This window comes from Fulmarus glacialis, unplaced genomic scaffold (genome assembly GCF_000690835.1).
Source record: "Fulmarus glacialis isolate BGI_N327 unplaced genomic scaffold, ASM69083v1 scaffold22159, whole genome shotgun sequence".
Lineage (NCBI taxonomy): Eukaryota > Metazoa > Chordata > Aves > Procellariiformes > Procellariidae > Fulmarus > Fulmarus glacialis.
Genome location: NW_009232890.1, coordinates 21,913 through 45,617, shown reverse-complemented (window position 1 = coordinate 45,617; position 23,705 = coordinate 21,913). Strand labels below are relative to the sequence as shown.

Sequence of the window (23,705 nt, the reverse complement as noted above, 5' to 3'; positions counted from 1 at the left end):
ATAAAATATATATAAAATGCCCTATATAGCTTCATAAGATCAACTCAGTGTGTATGTACTGTTAATATAACCTTGAATTATTGTTTCATTTTCTCTCTTTTCATTTGGTATATACATGTGTTTGTGTACAAAAGCTGGTTATTTGGGTTTCCATGTTTTTTTCACTCAGTTACTCTCCCAAATTCCACTCTGGAGAAGCACTCCAGAGAGAGAAATGAAAATACAGGTAGGCGCTTTAAGTGATTAATTAGATTCAGTCTCTTCATATAGTATTGGTGGCTCTCAGTTTTACGTATGTAGCAATTTCTATACTATACTGCAGTGACTTTAAGAAATGTTTGCATTTCTCCCCCATACAAAGGATGTATATATGTACATACTACAATCAGAGATAACTGAAACAAAATTATGCTTCTATTCACATTATAAAAAATATGCTTCATTGAGAGAGGAGAGAAAAAATATATTCTCTTCTGTGTGCTTTCCTCACAATGAATTGCAGTCAGTGATCAAAAATTACTACTGATACCGATGGTGATTAATATAGAGGTGATATTTAAGTTCATGTATCAAGAGCCGTAAGTTTTAAAGTGGGTGTAACAAGAATTTAAATCATCAGAACTGAAAGCAAGACTTGATTTAAGATACATATTTTAAAATATTTCTATTAACTCAATTTTTTTCTTGCCACAGATGACTTGATAAATTAGTTATATCTTCCCATGCAATGCATCCATCTTGTGATGTTATTAAGGCAGTGTAACTTAGATTACCGATACAGTAGTGTCACAAAATTTGATTGACGGAAGGGGAAAAAAAAAGGTGCATGCTTGAACTCAACCATCTCTGAATTTTCAGAAAGCATCAGAACAAAGCTGTCAGCAGTAGAAGTGGTCTTTCATATATTTATATAGCCTATTAATGAGTTATCTATAGGATAATTCAAAAAAGACTTCTGCTCCCATCCCTCCTTGGGTTAAAAGAGCAGATGTACTATTTTCAGGCACCTTAGTTTTGTGGAGCAATTTGATGTAGGCAGCCCATTGAAGTCACTGGCTAACTTTGTGGTGTGGCACAGACTACTGTTCTATACCCACCAATCAAAAAAAAAAAAAAATTGTCATCCAGACTTAAGTACAACTTGTTCAAGAGTTGCATCCTCCAGAAGTGAAACAGATGTCTGTCCTGCTTGCTATAGCAGATAAGCAGCTTACATCTTGGTCTGAGATGTCAAAATAGCATTTGATAGAACAGAATTTGGCACAGCTTTGTCTTGCCAGAGAAGAGAAAATTTCTGGTAGGAGACTTTGGAAAGCTGACAAATTCTTGGTCTGACTGTTGAAGTTCCTACTCCTCCAAGTGAAAAAGGAAGCAACTGACAATTTTTATGAAGTAACTGCATGTCACCTGTTATTGTACTTTTCTTCTGAGCTATAGTTGCGATCCATGGATCAGAAGCAACACAGACTTTGGCACTAAAACTTATTAACTAACGAAATAGCAAGGAATGAACAGCCAGAGGTATCCATGGCAAATGAGTAGATCCTCTGCTGAAGACTGTAGCTGGGGAGATAAAAACACTCATGGACTTTGAAAAATCACATGAGTAACAACAGCTGTTCTGGTCGGGAATCTCCTCAATGCATCTGTTAACTTTTATTTTGACAGCTGTCAGATGTAGGGGAGGATCCAAGGCACTCCTAACAGTTTGTGAGCTTCTCAAGAACAGGAAGGGGGAAAAATCAGTTGTAGTTATAAAGACTGATACTGGGATGACAACTGAACTTCCTTCAGCCCAGTGACAAACTGTAACAAATGTACTACATTACTGAAGTTCTCAGCAGTGAGTAGAGCTGGAACAGCGTAGGAAATTAAATCCATTTCAATTCAGAGCTCTAGGGGGCAGTAAAATAAAACAAAATAAAAAAAACCAAAACAGCTGTCCTATTTTCTACTTGCAGTATAAATAATTGCATTCCCTGTGAAAAGGAAATCTGAGCAACAATAACAGAGAAAGATGGTATCTTGTTTAAAAACTTCAGATGACATTGACCGTCAGAGTATCACTGCTACAGTTGAGATACTGCACCATTATGACTAGCCAGCCAGTCACCCTGGGCATTACCCTTCACTCTGGGCATTCTGTCGCAGAGGAAGGTAACAGGATTGTGTCTCTGGTAAGATTTGCCTGTTTGTGTGCTCCAGATACAATGATACATGAGATTTGATAATAGTCTGTACTGGAAGCTGCAATGAGCCACGAACCATTTTGGTATTTCCTGGGGCACACTGTCCCTGAGGGCAGAAAGGCTGCCTGGAGAGAGTTGTAGCTGGCCACAACTCTGAAACCAAAACCAGATATTGCTGGCCAGAATGGATGGAAGCTCCATGAGCTCCACGTAGAATCCACTGTCTGCCCTGTAGGAGACTTCAGCAGAGTTGAAAATTGCCCTTTCTTTGTATAAATTCTGGAGAGGTTATGAGCAGAGATGAACAGCTTATCTCTAAGTGAATCCTGTGTTGGTGCAGCTGTCCTTAAAGCTGAATAAACCTACCAAGTGCAATATAAATCACATGCTCTGCTTGTATGGGATTTCTCATTTCTAACCATTTCACAACTGTCAAGTATATTTTGTGAAATGAGATGTTGTAGCTGATTTATTCTGAACTTCATGGCTAATTTAGGAAAGGCAGTTTGGCTTTTTGATATTTTTAAGTCTCACAGAAGTTATTGGTATTTTCCCAGGTATTTGCAAGAACTGTTGCTTGTTCTTATCCTTAAATACCCTAGCACCTCTGTCACTTCCAAACAGTACATTCTGAGTGCTTGCCTTACTTGACTACTCTAGGATTACTTGCTGCCAATTCAGTGGCTTTCGCTAGTGTGTTTTCAGGAGTCTATTGCTGATTAATCAAATCAAAAGCTCTTAGTTCTGTAAGTTTGAATATTATAGTAGGAGCACAGATTTATTTCTCAGGGAGTTCAGTGGCTTTCTGCAAGTGATGGGTCCAGCACAGGGTCTTTAGCTTTGAATAAAGTATTTTTTACAGCATGCTGATACTCTGCAAAAAATTAAGGTTTTTTTGATAAAATTTGCTTCTGGGGCTAATTTGCCTAGCAAGGAAATAATCCTTTCTTCTTTCTAGCTACAGCTTATGTTGCTTTTTTTGTTCTTCCTTCTCTGATAAGCCGTATGTGTAGGTATGGAAACAACTAAGTTTTGATGGCAGATGAAGTAATTGTAGCAAGTGATAGAGAATATATTAAGAAATACTACATACATAATGCAAAGCCCTCATTTCCCATGTTTTACTGTATCTATTTTTAACATTTAGAAAAATAATTGTTATTTCTTATAATGTAGCAGTAAAACAGTATTTTTAAATTGAGATAGCTTAAAACATAATTACCGAATTATAAACACTAGTTTGATCTTGTTAGGCAATTTGTAAGCATCTTAATTTAACTTTGTGAATATTCAGACTTATTCTGATCTTGCTTTGGAGTTCAAGATCGAACTGAATAGAGGCAAGTGTGCAATAATTTAGCATGCATCTCATGGTTAAGAATTTAAAGTTGTGTTCATAAATCCTTCTTCAGTGGACTTTTTTCCTGGATATTTGTGATCAGTAGGTAATTTCATTAGTTTGAAGAGTTCTAGTTCATATTAAAATAGTTTTATTCTTTTATGACAGATATGCTGAGTAGTGGCTTGTATTAGCAGTCTTCCTTTGTGGACAGTAACTTACCTGACTGCAAATAACTAGTAGCATGGGCAAAACCATAGTAACTTATTTAAAGAATCTTGTCACTTTTCACATTTAAAATTAGCCAATGTGAAAAATAGTCAAATACTCTCAGACATATTGGTTATTTGGTATTAGTCACAAATTAATTTATAAAGTTGAATTCAATACTTCAGTAGTTCTGAATGGAAATACCAGTCAGTTGATAGATACCTCTTTTCTGATTTAATAAATATAACTCTTTGAATTGGATATCTAGAGCAAACACTGATATTAGTCCAGGTAACTTGAATAAAACTCCTTTGACAGAGTACTACCCTTTGGAGTGATTAGCGACCAAGTATCTATATACCTATAAGGTACCATGATAGTGCTGATATGGTATTCTGCCATTGTTCCATAAAAAAGGAGAGAACTCATAAAAATTTACTTTATTCAGCATGAAAATTGTTTTTTTTAAAGTACTGTATTCTTACAGTACTTTTTTTTTAATTTTTTTTTTAAGTCCTATAAGAATGTATAAATTCTTACTTTTTTTAAAAAAAAGTTCAACGTATAACTAAAATGTGCTGTAAAATCCTAACTTCTTTGGTAGGTAGGTTGGTCATGTAATTTATTTTCTAAAAAAGCGGTAGTAGATATGTTATGTGAAATGAGCTATTAGATCATGTTTCATAAATTTGTGAAATCCTGGCCTTATAGAATCCAATAGAAACTTTTCATTATCTTAACTGAGACAAGTAGTTCATCCCACATGCAAAATCTCTGTCTAAATCAGCTAATTTTAATCTTGTAGTCGCAGAAGAAGTCTCAGTCCCTGAGAGAGAATAAGGGCAGTAACAGTATAAACAGCATGCACATTCATTCTTAGTTACTTCTTCAAAACTTACAGCTGCTGTCCGGTCCACCTCACAGCGGCTACTCAGAATGAAACAAGCTTCAGCATCATCCATTCTAGAAGAGGGGAGACAAGACTGTTACATACCAACAAAATACTTATGTGTTTCACAGTTTATAGTCTTGTAAGGTTATAGAAACAGAATACAGAGAAAGTTTAATCTATCTGTCCTCATGCATTATCCGAATGTCAGCAGCAGTCACCTTGTGCACTAACTCACAGTGTACCAGTACTTCTTGACTAGGTTCTGGGAAACTTTCTTTCCCTGGTGCCAGTAGAAGCTATGCCAAAGTAATAAAAGCAGGGTGGCCTCAAAAACACTTAATTTGCAAAATAAATATTTATCTGCCATGAGTATAAAAGGTGAATAAATAGCACCAGTCTGCATAGTGTGTAAGGGTATAATATGTTATGATAACAAGTTGTTATTGATAAGAATGAATGACAGGGGTCAGATAATTTAATATAGACTTGCCTAGTGATAGAAGGAAGATGGGTAGATGTAGTAGAATAATGCATTAGGGATAAGTAACAAACATTTCTGTGTATGTATGCATTAAATGAAATAACTATTTTCAGTTCATGGTCTCTTTGAGAACTTTTAATGCCTAATTGTTCTCTAGTGGGTACAACTGGCCATTTAATAAAGAGTGGTGGTGGAAGTGCAGAGAAAAACTGTCTAACTGAAGGTTTCATCAAAGTTTGCTTTTCCTCTCTTGCCTCAGATCTTGATATCCTTCTCCAGTGAATACTACTTCACTTACTGGTACACGGAAGTAAAGAAATAGGGACTTGGTTGACCTCCTTGGGAATACAGGACTCCCTGGGCAAAGAGAAACAGGATGATCAGAATGGGTTTCATGGGAAGGGGAAAAGTGAGACAGAAGCTGGGGAAAATGAACAGGCAATTCACTGCTCATTACACCAACTCCATTCTGGAGTCTGGAATGGGATCTGAGATTCCTAAATCTTTGGTTTCTCTGCTGCTAGAAAATGGAATTGGTGGTTGTTAGTAATCGTTTAGGCCATTGGGACTCTAGGCTTAGGCCGAGAGCCCATTCTTCTAGGTACTGTACAAACGCAAAACAAAAAGAAGTCCTTGCCATATGAGCTCTAAGTGACATGACAAAGGACAACAAAAGTATATGCAAACATGGGAAACAGAAAGAAACAGTGTGACAATACCTGAATATAAAAACTATCACGGTAGAAAGTGGTCTCACTAGATATCAGAGCAGAGAACTGATGGAGAATACTGGGATTACTTTACAGATGTTTCTGAGAAATTCATCCTAGATTGAAAGGACAGCATGGGTGAAATCACAATGGGACTTGTATGTTAATCTGTTGTATGTGTGAAAGAGAATAGCATTATACACTTATCAGAAGGTTACCTCTCAGTAAGAACTGGGAGAGTTGCAGGCTAAGTGAGAATAAGGGGTCACTCCTTGATGCAATAAAGAAGGGTAAGCCAGGGAAGGACTGCAATGAGACAAAGTGATGTACTACATAAATAATATTTCCAGAGTGTTCCGAAACGTGTTCAGGAAGTTGAGGTGATATATGTCAAGAACATAAATATAGTTTTAAGTGGGGCAAAAATGAGAGCTTGTGTGAGAAAACACTTGCAAGATGCAGGTTCAGTCTACATAGGATGCTCTACAATATGATTCCAAACTTATGAACCACAGTAGGATACTGGTTTTATTTTGGTAGCAAAAATTAAGATCAATTTACAACTGTCCGCAACTAAACTAAAGTTGATGAATTAGATATTCATAATGAGATGTCAGATAACTTGGCCAACCTTTTAGTTTTTGACTATAGAAATAGAGATTAAATTTGTGTGTTTTGTGTGAGATCATTCAGAGAAAGTATAAAGAGAAGAGAAGGATAAAGTCGGGCATTGTAGATTTCCCATAAGCACCTAGCAGTAGGAAAACCAGGGAAGCCTCAAAAGATAAAAGTACTTGAAATGGAAAAATCATTGTAACAAAGGCAAATCAATATATCCAAAATAGCAATGTCAAATGCAGCTGATGTGGAGAAGACGTGAGGACAGGAGGCCACTTCTGAGGAAGAAATCATGAGAGCTGTATGAGTAGTTTCAGCTAAGCATGGGAGCAGAATTGGGAAGATAAGGTCTTTAACAAAGTTGTAGGAAAGAAAATTCAGTGAAATTAGATGAGATTTTGATGAGAGCTGATAAGGTAACTGGGATTGACAGTATATATACATGATTTCGTAAGGAAATGAAACCTCATGTGAACATATTCACCTTTTTCCCCAATGTTTTTTGTAACTTCTTGAATCACTTCAGCCACAGATGACAAGGATAATAACCTGAGATCTATGAATGTCATGAATTTAGACAACAGAAACACTAATAGTATCTATGTTAAAAACGTTTATTAAACCCAGAGTATCCTTATGAGAGAAGTGTTATTAATGTCCTAACAACTGAAAAACCTTTGTCAGTGACACCATTTTTATGTGCCAGAAAACTGAATCAGAGACAAAAAAACCCCAATAGTTCCACTGCTTGAGGATGGCAGAAATTGAAGGGACTTTATATATTGAAGAGAAATTCGTGAAAGGAAAAAGTATAAGGTAAAGAAAAAGAGTGGACATCAAGAGGATTAAGATTTGTGATGGTTCACTAAAGAAACTGGAAGGAGAGAGAAAAAATATTTGAGGTCATGACATAGGGAAAAAAATCAAGCGTGGTAGTGTTATTCACTTTCTAGTCCTAGTCTGCATGGAGAATGAGAGCTGTTTTAATCAGTTACTGTGTTGTTTCAAATGCTGAAGTAGCTATAAAGTTTCCAGTCATGCTGATGAACAATATACATGTCAGCGTGATACCTTACGACAGAATTCGTTCTGGTTTTTTGTTAAAGCTGGGCACATGAACACTGTTCAGAGAACAACAAAAATTTGCAAAGTGAAGCTCTCAAAGGTAGGAAGCAAGAACGAGTATCACTTTTGTAAAGTCAAATTGTTTACTAGGGCATATAAAGAAAAAATACAGTCTTTAGTTAACTGACTATTTACTACTTTCGCAGTCAGCCAACTTTTGGTATTCCTTTACTTTTTGGTGCGACCTTTAACGTGTTATTTTGACATTGCATTTCACATATAATATATGTATAAATTTTGATAATGAGACACTTCTTGATTATTTTGTTGTTGTTGGTAACCATTACTTTATTTATTATAAGAAGTTTACCATGTGCCTTGTTACCTTCTCAGTACATTTGCTCATTAAAAAGAAATACAGCAAACGTCTTGGGTACTGGGTTGTATTTCGTATTAAATGTTCTATTAAATTCCCACTATGCTTCTTCCCTCAGGAGAGGTTGAAAATTATTCTATGACAGGTACGTTCAATTACATGCTCTGCAGGAAAAAGCACAGTTCCACAGTTGACTGCCTCCAGGTTATTATAAGTGAAATTGAAGATTATCTTTAGGGAACACCCTAATTTTTCTTCTCCAAATGTGTAGAACAAATGCCAGCTAAATCCCCACGAGTTCCTTCCTGAAATCAGCAAGAAAGCAAAAAAAGGAACCTCTCTCTCGAAGAAAATTCCTAATCCTGAAGAAAGCTTTATTGTATCATCAAATTTTAAACCAATATAGAAGTAGTTGTTTTTTCAGTGGCAGAAATCTGAGAAGATAACACTGCTCACTAGACTTCTCACAGATTAGATTCTTGGAAATAACTCCCCTGGTATAAAGAAGGCTGAATGACACAAATACTCCAACAAGTATTGGCTTAATTTTAGATATCTATATTAGTTGCTGGATAAGTTCTTATAAAAAGCAATGCAGATAAGTTAAATCAGTTATTTGCTAAGAATCGCCTTTCTCTCTCCTTAGAGAGTTTAGAGAGATGATCCTCCTAAGTGAATTCCACTGTGAATTCCTTCACACCTTCAAGTCATTGAGCAATAGGGGGGGTTGAGGAACTGTGTTTGACTGATGTATTTTGATTAATGTCATTCACTATTAACTGTCAGAGAGGATTTTTAGAAGTGGTGGAAGTACGTGGTAAGAGGAAGGCCCTGAAAGAAGAATATGTGGAGGTATAGTAGAGTAACTGCTTATGCTACCAGGCTGAACTTAGGAAGAAAACAAAACTGTGCAATGGGTTCAAAGAGTGGTAATTATTTTTGTTTACTTTTTTCCCCCTTCAGTTGGTCAGGAGAACTACCATCACATTTACCATCTTTGCTCAAGGAACAGAAAAAAATTCTGGCAGTTTTGGAATTTTCTGTGCTGCTTTTTCAGAAGAAATCACAGGCACTCTGTTTCAATACCTTTAAAAACTGAGACAGAAAAGACAGTGAAGAAAAATTTGGTCAAATGAAAGAGCTTACAAGTATTTGTTCCTTGAAAAAATTCAAATATTAAGAAAAACAAATTATATCAAAGAGCCTTGCTTTCTAAATACATATGCTTTCCTTCTAACACAGTTTTTGTTGTTTGTCAAACTTATTTATCAAACAGTATGAGTGAAACAAAAGTAAAAAACAATATTGGTCAATATTTGCCTACTTAGCTCTCAATAGGTCTTGATCTTTTAGTGCTGAGCCTTGCAGATAGATAACTCTTTGGGACCACATTGGGATTTGTAACACCCTTCGGACCTGAGCATCCATCTCAGTAGGACACAAAATAACGACGTAATAGTCCTGTCAAAAACATAAAGGGGAATAGTCATGTTTTGTTTTTTTTTTTAATGTTACCATTTATTGTTGCTAGAGAATGAGTCAACAAAGACTCAGGATGTCAAAAATCTCTCTGATAATTCTCAAATTTCATTGACAAAAGTTATTTGAATACATGTGTCCAAAATATTGAATTCTTTAATAAAAATGGCTGGGCAGTTGTCAACTGCTCACAAAAGACTCCAGGGTGGCAACTAAAGTCCATTTAGAAACATTTTTTTTTCCATATGAGCATAATTTTTTTTAGAGACAAGTTACATTTCTGTAGGAAAATGTAGGAAGTTTTCAACAATTGAAATGGAATTGTCTTCCCTCAAATTTTTTCCTCTACATTAATGGGCAGATACAAACTCTGTTTCCTGTGCTACAGACAGTCCTTGTTAGGAAAAGTAAGGTTGCTCTGAAGTATACATGTGTGTACATATGAAAAGGAGAGAGAAATGGAATGTGAGAGGAGAGACTGAGAGCTTAGGACAGGCTTGACATAGAAATCTTCATTAGCATACACAGACTTTTGCAGAAAGCTTAGTGCGTTGGATCCAGTGCATCATCTGTATCCCCCAGCTTCCCATTTCAATTGTGAAAGGAATGTATATAAGCTCTTTTAGGCTACATAAGTAGTATTAGGACTCTTCTTCTTTATCTCCAGTGTATCGCAGAGCCTGACTCATTCTTCAGGCTAGTTAACTAAATTTTGGATTTCAATTTGTGTTTGTATCTATAAAGAACTGGATTTCTTTGTGCATTTGCTTATGCCTCTTACTAGCTAATTATTTTGGGGAATATTTTGGATTTGGGATTAGTCAAATTGCTGCTCAGCAATTTGAGGATTATATTTTTGTGATTTTTTTTTTTTGCACTAGTTAATGAAGCATGGTACCACAGGTAACTTAGTAAAAGACATAGAGAAGATTTAGTAAAAGAAATGGTGTGTAGCAAAGCTAATGATAATGAATCCAAATTGCTATCTCATATAAATAAGCTTTTATATGATCAAAACAAGTCATATGACATCTGTTTGCATTAGCTAGGGAATACGTGTACACTAAGAAAATCTCTTGTGTGTAATTTCTCAAGGTCTTTGTCCTTTAAAGTACGTCTGTTTGTTTCTTAATTTCAACAATTCTAGAAGGATCTAATCTTCCTAACACTGGCAAAAAACAAAGCAAAATGCGAAAACCAAAAGATGCTTTGACTTGTGAGGAGTTTTGGATCCATTCCCAAAACAAAAGAAAAAAATGATTTGAGTAGTTTTCATTTATTTTCTATTTTGGGGTAGAATATAAGGAATTTGCATGGAAATATCTATCTGTTTCTAAAAGGACTGGCATAATTTAACAAGACAGTAATTCTATCTATTTGGTCTGTTTACCTCAATTTAAAATGAATGTCTCCATACTGTATCTCAGCTTCTTATTGCAATTTTAGATTCCCAATTAGTCAGCTGTTCCCAAGTTCAGTTTTACAAATTAAAGACCATTTCAGAAGGCTGTCTGCAAAAAATCAGTCTTGAGTTTATTTTCTTTTTTTTTTTCTGTAAGTACCTGCAATCTGGGGTGAGCATAGAATTCATTTAAGAAATCCATAAGTAAGTCAATCTTCAGAGAGCTAACACACAGCACAACGTGTTTTTCTGTCTGAGCTCTGTGTCGACTGTAGTTACCACCAGACTTTTGTCTCTCCATCCACAAATATGCCAGCTGTTCAAACTGCAAGAGATGCCAATTATCAGTGAAATATAGACAAGCAGATGTGCAGTACAACTGTATCATGACTTAACAATGTTGCATCGTTCATCTCATGCCTCTATGAAAAGATGTCCTTAGCTCACAACGTCTTTTTCTTTGTAAAAAGTTCTCTAGTAAGTGGTTGAGATGAATAATAGGCTGATTGAAAAACATGGCAGTAGAGCCATTCTCTACCACACACAAATAGCAGGGTAAATCCATTAAAATATTATGAGATTACAGTAAATCTCAAGATTTTAGAAAAGAATGAAGGCTGTACCTTATTTCTTTATGTATTTTATACCTCTAAGCTCTCTTTTTCCAGTGCCTTGTGAAATAAATGCTTCCCTCAAATAAATTTTCACACACTTAAGTGTATACTGTGAGTATAGATACTTGGATAGAAGCACCATTTTACGTCGTTTGGGCAATAACTCTTCTCACATTTTGTAATGTTCTGAAGATGACCTTTTGTATACTCTCTTATCTGTCTTATAAATTTAAATACAACTTAAATACACAGCAGCTGTTAATACAGCAAATTTGCCTTTGCCAGCTGAACAATATATGCAGGCTAACAGTAAACATTGCTCTACTAGTCTGAATCCTTTAGACTAAAGAGAATACTGTAACAATTCCTGCCTTTGTAACAATCTGTAATAAAACATACAAACACCATTTCAAGCTTCTTGTAATACACATTTAATACTGAGCTCAATTTGAGTATTGTACAGTACAGTACAATATTGTACAGTATGAATCTGTGTGATAGCTGCTTTTTCTCATCCACATTCAACTGATGGAGAGACTGAATCATGAATAATAATTGATTTCATATCATAGCAGAACAAAAGCTCAGGAGGGAATGTCTCCCACATATTGTGTATGGAAACCTATACGAAGGCCCATTATCACTACAAAGCTATAAAATAAAGTAGCTAATAATAGGTAAATTTATGTGAAAGGGCAGTAGAGCTCTTATGCCTGAAGTGTGTATCAGAACTACCTGAAAGATGAAATTTCTATTTCCTAGGAAGTTCCAAATTTCTTAAACAAAGCATATTTTAGTTTTCAATAGAATATATATTTCACTAAATTTCCAGAGTGGGAATATAATTGTGCTTATGTCGGTGTATGCAGACACTAAATATTTAGGTATAATTAAAACATTAAAATAATTTCAAGAAAATTAACACTGAAAGCTTGAGCTTCCAACCTCCCAGGGTTCTCTGCTCACAGTCAGCTTTAGTTCACTTTCAAAGAAGCAGAGTTTGGAAACTATGGCTGTGTGAGAAACTTTGGAGCTTCATGGTCTAGCAGGTCTACTATAAGATTTGATAAACATGCACAATGTCTCCCCACATCCCCTTTTTGTGGCATGAGGTCTGGGCAATCACCAATTGTGGAACAGTTAACATCTTGGCAGGGCTTCCCATGTAATCTCAGGGTTTCTGTCATCAAACATCACCTAATGAGCTGGGAAACGTCTGGTACAGATTTAATGAAACTGACTGACTCCTTGAAATACTTGGATTTTCATAAATCGGCCTTTTCCTGTTGAAACTGTTAGAAGTCCTAAACTTAAGTAGGCATCAAAAATTCCCAACTGTGCTGTTGGCTCTATGTGTGTCTACATGTACCGACATACATAGCTGTGAACCCAGTTTGCTTGAGTTGCAAATTTAATGAGATTTTTTTCAAGTTAGCACTGAGCTGTAAGAGTAAGAGAGGAAGTGGAGAGAACCAAGATTAGAAACAGGGAGAGCCTGCAGAGGAAATGCTATACTCATAAAGAAAGTGCTGGCTACTGGTGTTTTGTTTTGTTTTGTTTTAAATTGCTCCATTAATAACAAACCTATATCTCAGGATGAAGGAAGGGCTATGTGGTACATGACAGGAACAGAAAGCTTTCACCAGCACTTGAAAACTGTTATTAGTGCTCTGTTTTTTAGTATAAATCTAGACTACAGGAGAACAGACCAAGGAAAAAGGAAGAAAAAAAAAACAGAATAGGAGGTATAGAAGATGGTTATTTTTTCTGACATTTTATATGCAATAATAATAGTAACAATAAACTATTTCAGTTATTATTATTTTGTTTTAAAAACAATTCTAAAGAGAAGAAAAATCCGTATTTACCTGTATAGGCAACACCACAAGAGCAACACAGATCATAATGACAACAAGCAGCTTTGAAGGCCATATCTTGGGTGTAACATCCCCAAAGCCCACAGTGGAAAATGTCACTATGCAGAAATAAAGGGAGTCAAAGAGAGTCAACCTGTTTCCTGCTCGTTCCAGATGCTGAATTCCACAAATACTATGTAGAAGAGAATGAATAGAGACACGAAAAATAAAAACTGTACTTAGGGTCAGTTCAACTTCGATGATTATATGTGCAGAAAAGTATGTATTTTCAGAATTCATAAATTGCTTAGCAAAGACATTTTTTCAAAGAAGAGTAAAAATTAGTATCAAACCGGAAGTGTGGCGTTAATATAATTTTCAAATGTCATTTGTAATGAAAGAAACTCATTTTTTGATTATTTCAATATGATAGTCACAACTTTGTTGCTAGGTTTTGCTTACTGGCTGTTGTGAGGGAGGGGTGGTATATAGAACACCATGGATTGATGCAATTCCTTTCTAAACCAGAACAAAACACATGGTATATAGTTGCCACCATTTAGAATTTTTTATAAACATTTTTTAACTTTTTCAAGGAGAGTTCGCTGGTATGGCCAAGAAAATGTACATACTCCTTTCTTTAAATCTTTATGTTGGTCTCTACCCCTTTCTGTGGCAAGAGTTACTAGCATGGACTAGTTATGAGTATGTGTCGCATACTAGAAGGATAATGTTGGTACAAATGGGTACTGACTATCCAGAATAAACTGAATGTGAGAATTGCAGGCTATCGAATCGTCAGAGGAGTAAGTGTCCAGGGTCAGCCTTCAGGTAGAAAGTGGAAGATGCCAACCTGTATGAAGGTTTTACTTGCTAAAAGTACAGAATAGAAATATAAGGCTTAGTTGTCTTTGATAGCAGGAAGAATGAAGTTCACTCCTTCCACCCACACATTCCTGTGAACAAGTAAATGGTAGCCCAAGTTAATTGGTAATTATTTCCCTTGTAATCAGCATGATGTGCTTTTGGTTTTGAGAAGCAGGCAGAATCTGTCCACAGGTCTTACTGCTATTTCATATGTTGCAGTTTTTAAAAATATTTCACTTTGAAAAAATATACCATGATAAAGAGCTTCCCAAGCTTAAAATACGATCTTCCGTAATACAGTAGAATTACTTAGATCAGTTCAGGCTTTTAAATTCTATTCACCTATATGAAGAAAATCAATGTGTGAGCCACCCTGAATAGTGTTTTTCCCCTTGGAGTTAGCAGAATGATTTCTCCTCAGAGAATTAGAAAGATAATTGATAAATAATATTGTATTCCTTAGTAATTATTCTAGAACATACCAAAGATGATTTCTTCATATATGGTATCCAGATGGTAATAGTCACTTATTAATATCTGCCATGGTAAGATCTCTGCATCACCAGGGAGACCCTGTGTTTATAACAGCATTAGCAGTTGTTCTTCTGTTCTCTGTTCTGTTCTCCAAAAATAATTTAGTTGTGGGCAGTGGCATTTCCAGAACATATGGATCAAATTCCCAGTTTCCTTTTCACAGTTCTAGCATTTGTAGTTTTCACACATCTCAAAATGTTCTAAAAAGGGTGGGGGTTTTTTCCCCCATTGTTTGCCTAAGTTTCATACTTCAGTCAGAACTGATATTTTTATATTCCTATCCAATTTGTCCCACATTTTTCACTGGAGTTGTAATCTAGATCTTCTATAATTTCACTGTTTCCAGTTTTTCTTTTTTTTTTTATTAATTTTTTTTTTTACAAAAAGGATAATTATATTTTTGTCCCTGAAAATATTAACAGAAGGACTGTAAGGAATTATTCTAATGAAGCTTTCTTTTCACCTCAGACAAGGAAGTTTTTCAGCTAAATCTTTTTCCAGTATTAATTTGAAATAATGGAGTATACCGCAGAGACATCCAAGTATGGAAAAAGAAGCTATTTTAGTATCGTTATTCACATAAGTTATACGTAATTTTAAAAGCACAATGGTGATGGATTTTTAATTCTTCACTGTTATTATTCCTGATCACTTTGGTGCATTTTCTTCTCTTTAGTTGTCTTTTGCGGATACATCTCTAAAACAACTAACCTTGACATCAGGAATTAAGGTCACAAGGGCCAGGAAAGCAGCAATTACACTAAGCCAGTAATATGGCTCCCATGTAACAGGACTATTACACCACTCCACTAAGTGTGTTAAATATCTGCAGATGGATTTGCATTGAAGCATAATGCATGATCCTATCATTGGTAGAAATGTATTTTTTCTGATGCTGGTGCCTGTGAAATTGCTTGGTGTTTGCCTATGCAAAAGGGTCAATTTTACCCTTTGTATCCGATAGGATGGATTAAAATGTAAATAAAATGTACTCTAGGGTACTCTAGGGGTTTTTTACATTTTCAAGGAAGGAGAATTGTTTCTTCACTTTTTGTCCTTTTTGTAAAACCTTAAAAAAAATTTTAATAGCTTTCTGGTAGGAAAACTCAAGTCTTGATGAAGGAGATACTTTCTTTATTATTATTATTCTTCATGAGCTTTCCGTAGCCAGCCCACCCAATCATACTTTGGCTTAACTGAAATAAGTTAATATATCATGAACCATTTCAGCCTTTTCTAAGTGAACAATAAAATTCCCACTGAGTTCAGTGAGACCAAGATTTCATTTTATCAGCTGTACTCCCTTATAGTCCTATATATTTCTATTCCTTGAAGTCATCAAAATAATTTTGTGCCTGATCCAAAATGCTGTGGATTCAAGCTGTTTCTTGTTGAACTCAGTGGGCATGAGCCAGAGCTTCTCATATTTAGTTAACAATATTAAAGTCAGTAAGACATGGGAGCTATTTCTTCTTTGCTGAAGCAGAAATTCAGCTCTTCTAACAAATTGTTGAACAAATTGATTTTTTTCCTCAAAATTACTTGCACCTCATTTGCAGTTCTACCAAATTGTAATTGAAGCCCTAACTCTGAAAACAAAGGAATGAAAAATCCAAAATTAGGTTACCAAGTCTGAATTTTACTGGGTGTTTTGCTGCTCTGCCTTTTGTTTTTACTAGAGCCAGAGATCACAAAACTGCAGAAAAACCTGACTTTCAAGAGACAACTTCATGGAAGTCTAATTACCAAATGAAATATTACCTCTTTTACTCCTCCCCCAAGAATATTATACTTCAATCTCACCACCAGTGCCTCTAAAGAAACATTACTCAGAATCTATAGCACGTTCCCATGTATTTGGATTACCTGATTACACTGCATAGAGAGTGCAGTGGAAACTTATTCGCTGTCCATGAAGCCAAGTCCACATGGATTAGTTACTTCATTCCCCACAATTTATTGACATCTTTTAATATAACCTAATTCTTTATATGAATAGTAGTATCGACTTCTTTTTTTCTTGTAAATTAAGTGTTAAGCATTATTTTTAAAAGATGCATAAATACTGCACATACTGATACAAACAGCATATGTTCTTGTCTGCTTTCTTGTATTTCCTGACATAATGAAATATGCAGTAACTTCATCTTTTGGCTGTTTTGATATTTTATGGTGGTATTTTTATCTCCTTGTTCTTGTTTGCTTCCTCCTCCTCTTTCATCCCATGAAGAAACAATAATTTACTTCATCATCCCTGGACAAACATAATGATTTCAAGCAAGAAAGGAATGTTCAGCAAAGGCAATGCTCACACCAACTTGTTCTTGTGAAGAAAATAAACCACTGTAATAATAAATACACAGAAAACACCTAATTAAAACATAGGGCCCAAGTCAGCACCTTCTATACCAATTTTAGGTTTCCTGTAAATTCAGCAAGGCTGTCTTTCATAGTGGATCTAAGTGAGCAGTTACAACAAAACAATTGGTTTAATGGAGAGAAGACTTAATATTACTAAAAACACCCACAGAAACCCAAACCATGGGTCTGCTAAACCAGAAGTAGTATCAGAAAATTTATTACAAACTTACGGAGAACAGAAGTGTGATTTTAAACAATCTACTACCACTGCACTTGAAAAACAAGAAGTAAAGATAGTAACATGTAATCTCTGAAGATTAGTAATGTTTAGTTTAGGTATCATTTGAACTTTTGAGAGTTCAGTCTTCATTTTACTGGAAGTTTTCTTTCTAATTCCAGGAATCTTTGTTTGCTTGAGTATTTTATGTGCCAAAACTAACTATTCTTTGTAAATAACCTGTCTCCACATGCAGTACAGAAATAAATACTGTAGAATAAAATAACCCCTGAGATTAAGTCAGATTTTTGTAATGCTGCAGTAGCATGTCATAGAAACGGACGTAACAAGAACCATTTGGATAGCAATTTGCAAGTACTGTACATTAACTATCCTTATTTATAATCTATTTTATATCGGTTTATATTTTCATTTGTCAGTGTTGCCAAACATGTCTGATTTCTACTTTTTTTTTTTTTTTTACTTCTAGAGAAAATTATTGTTTACAGGTACAACCTCTTGAGGTCTACAATAATGCACCAGAGGCTGAAGCCAAAAGTTAGGATGCTTAGGGGTCTTCAGGATTAGGTAGCAACTAACAGCATTGTTTTCTTTGGACTTTAACTTTGAGGTTCAACTTGTATAATTACTTTGTTGTGTTTTAAGTAGCTAGCTACAGGGACTAGCTAATGAATATGTTGAAATCAATGGGGATTAATTTTATCGGGTTCAGTGAGATTCTGTGGTACAAGCTCAGTGCTTATATACTACAGAAGTTACATCTGAAATAACTCAGAAATATAGTAATTCTGCATATTAAGTGTTCCCAGTAGTTTCTCACACCCAAAACTCTTTAAAGTTTCCAAATATCCTACCACAGAATGGTGATGTTAGAACAAATTGCAAAGTAAATCATGATTATTTGATTGTTCTGTACTGCCAATTGTTGTTTGTATTATTTTAAAATTTTCTGATGCTACCGTCACAGATTTTTTTTCTTCTTTATGAGAAAAATTGGAATGAACCAGCAGTCAGCAAAATTTTTGATAGACCATCAACTGTAGCAAATATCTATGGGCAAAATTCAAATACAGCTAAATACTGAAGACGATGACCATGTTAACCTTCCAGGAAATACATGGGCAGGCATTTGAGACATATTTTACCACTATAGTGGCTGTAACTATCTGCTTCAGGAAATGAAGATTTGGAAGACTTCACCCAAAATGTTTAAAGAAACTTCCTCAATGTTTACACCAAAATAAAATGTGGCTATAGAACAGTTCAGACTTCAGTCTCACTCTGGGAGGCATGTAATATCTCTTAGAAGTCTGACAAATTCATAGGAGTTTTGCCTGAAATTGGCAAAAGGTGCTCACTACTTGCCAAAGATGTTAATATTAAGCTGGTGCCAGACTCAAGTCCTCAAAATAAAAGTGATGTTAGGACTAATGTTGTATCTGGAGAATGCCCTGCTTTGTACAGAGGCAAACAGTTTTTCATACTGGAAGTTGTCTCTGTGGGGTGTTTTGTCTTCTCTAGGGCACTGATGTAGAGCCAGATGCAGTTTTGTCCTATTTTTTTTTTTAAATTAGACGTTATTGGAAAAGCAGTTCTCAGAACTTGTAGAATTAGTATACATAGAATCATTGAACGCTCAATTCATACTTCACAAAACTCTGCGTTGAATATTGATATAACTGGAGTGACATTAAAGTGGCTTTTTTTTCATTCACTGTATCAGATACATACGGAAATATTGTATGTTGACTTCTGAATGATAACACATGTCCTCTGAATTTTAATTATCTTTTTCCTATGAGACACTACTGAGCTGTGTAGTCTGGTCCTACAAAAGGTGAAGGTGTTGCTAACCACCTTACCCATGACCTATAAACCTGATGCTTTCTGACAGAACCTCTGATTCTTGTGTAAATAATGAAGAAGAGGCAAAGAAAAAAAACAAGGGATGAGCAGAAACTACAGCAAGTAAATGAATGAACAGACAATCAGAAAATACTCTGACCAATAATAAAATGTCTGTCCTGTCCAATCACCCTGAAGCTGAGGTTTTAAGTTGCTGAAAATCAAATGCTTCAATTTTTTCCAAGCCCTGTGATGCTTTCTCAGGTCTTTTATAAAACCTGTTTTTTTCTAAACATTTATTTTCTGAAAAGCACTTTTCCATAAACAGCATTAAAATAGAAAAAAAAAAATTGACTAGTTTAAGTAGATGTGCAATTTCCAAAATGTTAAAATGACAGAATCTGGTACAATGTATCATGTATAATATATCAAATTTAAGAACTATGATGAGAAATTCCAATTTGCACCTTTCATTCCATATAGAAGGCTTTAAAGGTGTGGAAATAACTGAATTCCAGGACATAGAAATGATTAATTGCATACAAGACAGTGAAAGGAAGGAGCGAGAAATGCTAATTGGAAAGAAGATGAAGGTTGTTATGCTGTCTTTAAAGTAAGTCAGTAGAGAAATATACTTGCTATTCTTAGTTGGTAACAAATGATCCTACGAAAGCAGTAGATCATGCTGAACTGTATTCACTGGACAAAAAAAAAATACTGCTGGACATTGTGGCTTCTTAATATTCAAGGACAAAATTAATTTTATAACAAGTATCTCAGATATTTTTGCAACTCTAATGCCACTTCATCAGACAGTCCAATGTAAATCTTTTTATTTTTCCAGAATATTTTCTTTTCAGAGACTGGTATATGTTTTCATACAATACTCTCCCTTTTTTTCAGAATCACAGTAGTGAAGGGAAAGACTCACATTATTTCAACAGGCTTTGAATCAAGCTCTTCAGTTCTGTCGGACTTTGAATACAGGCTGAGGTAGGGGTGCAGAACTCTTTTTTTCGCTACACAGCAATCCCATCCTGTCAGAAATTAATTCTGAATTTCTCTTCAGCTGGAAAAGCCACCTTTTTCTGTATTCCAATTGTATCTTTATCCTAAATGATGGTGTTTGATGATATCATTATTGCTTACCCATAGTGTCTAATATAAGCATTTTCCTTCCTCAAAGATCAGTACAGTATATGTAGCTAATGGTTGCAAAAGCTCAACTTATAAAAATAAAGTTCCACTAGTAAGCCATGTGACTTCCAGAAACTGCAGAACATCTTGTTAAGCAGAGTAGGATATTATGAAATGACCAACTATATATAAATATTTGTTGAAACTGAGTGAGAACCTTTCTACTCCTGCTGCTGCATTTTGTAAAATGAGAAGTGGAGCTGCAATACAACTCTGGTTATTGAGACTGCACAAGTAGAGTCCCACTGTGGGCAGCATTCAGCTCAGTGTATTTCCATAAAAAGGTCTGTGCACACTTCAGTCTGGAAGTCCAAAGAACTATCTGTTTTTTTGTATGCTTTCAGTCTGCCCCAGAGCTTTTGATGGTAAACAAAGTAAACCTTGGCATTCCAACTTCAGTGCATCAATACTGTTGCAGCTAAGAGCCTGCTGGAGTCTGAGGTTTTGGACTGCTCACACAATGGGTCAGTAACTATTCAGGAAATAGAATTATGCAGTCAGTACTTCAACCACCAGATACTCTTCACCTGCAGGGCGTTACAGAATTAGGTGATGTTACATATCTATCCTTTCTCAGGAAGAATAATTAAGTAATCTATTTATAATATTCAGAAATTATGTGTGTTGTGCTGGAAAATTCAAATGCAAATTTCTAATTTAATACATCAGATATGTTATGCTTTGGAACATCGTGCTTAATGTTTCTTGCAATAGTTTTGAAACACTCTTAAGGGTGTAACAGTTGTTATGCAAACCACCCACAGCCCCTCGATCAAACTGAATTAACAATTGAAAGATTCATTATCCGAATATTTGTTAAACGTGCATAAGGAGCAACTAGCACAGCATGTAGAATCAGGATAGGAATTGGAGACAGAGATATTAATTATGACCAAAGATACATATATTTAATTTCCTAGTGACAGAACGCAGTCCACAGTTATCCTCTTAGCATAAATAATAAAAAGTAATAAAAATCCTTACAAATATGAAGAAAACCTAAAAAATGCAAACTAGCTCTAGGACTGTGTTTGGATATCTGTCTGAACCTAAGTTTGTCTTGAGGTAACTCATAGAAAATTATATTCAAATTCCAAAGCCTGGTATTGTACCACTACCACTGTAGAAGTTCTTTAATTACGTACTTGACAGATTTTAAACAAGCTAAACTTGGATTTTAATCATCAGATTTGTTAAAAAAAAAATCTTGAATCACAGAAGGTTGGCTAAGAGAAGCCAATAGTAATAAAGAAATGGAAACTCAATCTTTTAAAACTCTGAGATCAGGTTATATCTACTATGGAAGCACAACTTTTTATCTTTTTTATTATTTGCTCCTTTTTGATTTATCTCAGACTCAAAACCTGACAACTTCTCCTTTCCTAGTTCCTTCCTTTTAGGACAGGCTTTTTGTGGAATAGGATTTTGGAATTTTCCTCCTAGTTTTCCTTCAGTTCTGGTGGTCAAAATTCTCTCCTTATCAGATTTTGCCTTTTCTTTGATTCTCAAGGATATTCATCATGGATCTTCCTTACACTTCCATCCATTATTACATCTCCTTGACAGCCTCTCATTTGTTTGCATTTTGAGTACATTTGAGTACCGCTCTTGTTGCTGCTATTAAAACAATTGGTTTAGAACAAGCCAAATTACCTTTCTCCAGTTGCAAAATTTTCTTGTTAATTACACCATAAACAAAAATTAATTTCTCAGAAATTTACAGATGAGAAATATTCAGGAAGAATAGTCTTTCTTGCACTGCTTATCCTGCTGTGAAACTCAGACCAATAGTAAATATAGGCTGGAGCGGTCCAAAACTTGCAAGTGATTCACAGCAGATACTACTTCTCTTATCCACCTTAACCATAGGCATGAGGGGTGCAGCCCTTTGGAAAGCTCACAGGTGAAATTTTCCTTTCCAGCTTAAATTTCCATAAAACATATATTCTGTTGCAGAGTTATACCCAAGCTCTGTCAGAAGTGAATTTTACTTGCAGACATGGAAGAAATTGATTTCTGTTTGCCTTATTTATACTTCACTCACAATCTTCTAATATGCTTCTGCAGCCAATCCTCGCTGTCTGCATTAAGCTCATCTTTTTCCCAGAAACTTCATTCACATTTGTTTTCATGACCAATTATCTAAAAGGACTGCACAGTATAATGATAACGATGACAATCTTCATCATTAGAAGACATGGACAACTAAGACTGATAACAGAAAGCTGACTCTTCCTGAGCCAGAACGTAGGCTCTGAGGCCCCCTTAAAGCACAGTCTACCTCACAAATTCTACCCTTTTCATTCCAGGTCCTGCAAGTCTAGCTTGTAAAATCATTATTCCATATAGCAATATTTTTGTATGCGATTACTAGTTTTTCAACTGAAGTAAGAAAAACTAGTCATGGAATATCATTTACTAGAAACAGCTTTTCATATGTTTAGTGAGCTTATGGATTCTTTTCTTAGGCACCCAAAAGGGAGAAAAGCACTTCTTGAGAAAAACAATAGAATATGCTTTTGGAAGACTAACAGGTGAATAAATAGAAGACCCAGACATGTAGGCTAGAAACTGATGAGAAATATCTGTTTCTCATGGCAGCTGCTTGCTGTGCTTTATATAATCTTTCTGAGAACAAAGGAGAGTAGATACGCAGATACGTGCAGATACGGAGAGGAGACAGATGGAACATGATGGACTTACTTGAACATTTTGAGAAGCCCAAATGAAGACCACTGTGAAATGCTACAATTATGTAGGAACACAGAGATAGAGATCTGTTGTGCTCCTTCTATTGCACAATGTTTACACTTACAACAAGGAGTTCTTCATTTTGCAGATGAGTATTTATAGATCAGTGAATACAAAAGCTTTATGATAACTTAAATGAGGATGTAATCTCTCCATTTTTGATTTTATTATTGCACTATTACTTACTTTTTAAGTAGATGTGTGTATTTTTATGAACTAAAGATTGTTCAAGATGCTGAACAATGAATATAAGCACATTCTCTAGTATTTTTAATAATAATTGAAAGTATCAGTGAAAATAACAGCACTGCATATTCAAATTATAAAGTTGTGCTGTTTTAAAATGCAGTAACCTCCTTTTGTTTATAAAATGAAGCAAGCAGACGGGTTTGTTCTCCAAGTCACAAGTTAGATGGACATACCTGTTTTCCGCATCTCTGGATGTTGGATAAAACAGAATTTTATGGGTGAGGAGTTTACATAATGGGAAACCTTCTATTGTTCTCCCTTCTGGTAGTGTTTAAGGTAAATGGCTGTAGTCAGATCGCATCGGGACAGTGGTGTACGATTCTCACATTTCAAGCTGCGCTGTGAAATCACTGACTCATCGATGGTCTTTTCTCTGTTATCATTACGAGTGTTTTCCCTTCAATATTTTTGTTACGTGCACAAATATGGTAT

General features: G+C 35.2%; 1 protein-coding gene across 1 annotated transcript in view; it reads right to left on the bottom strand.

Annotated features, from left to right (window-relative positions):
• Positions 1–4,469: 4,469 nt before the first annotated feature.
• The window catches only part of LOC104082123 (potassium channel subfamily T member 2-like), a 40,785-nt gene continuing 21,549 nt past the window's right edge, over positions 4,470–23,705 (bottom strand). Inside the window, exons 7-10 of the mRNA XM_009585128.1 lie at positions 13,244–13,424; positions 10,922–11,086; positions 9,205–9,341; positions 4,470–4,701 (exon numbers count right to left, since the gene is read on the bottom strand). Of these exons, the coding sequence (XP_009583423.1) occupies positions 4,470–4,701; positions 9,205–9,341; positions 10,922–11,086; positions 13,244–13,424 (715 nt within the window). The remainder of the gene's footprint in view (positions 4,702–9,204; positions 9,342–10,921; positions 11,087–13,243; positions 13,425–23,705) is intronic.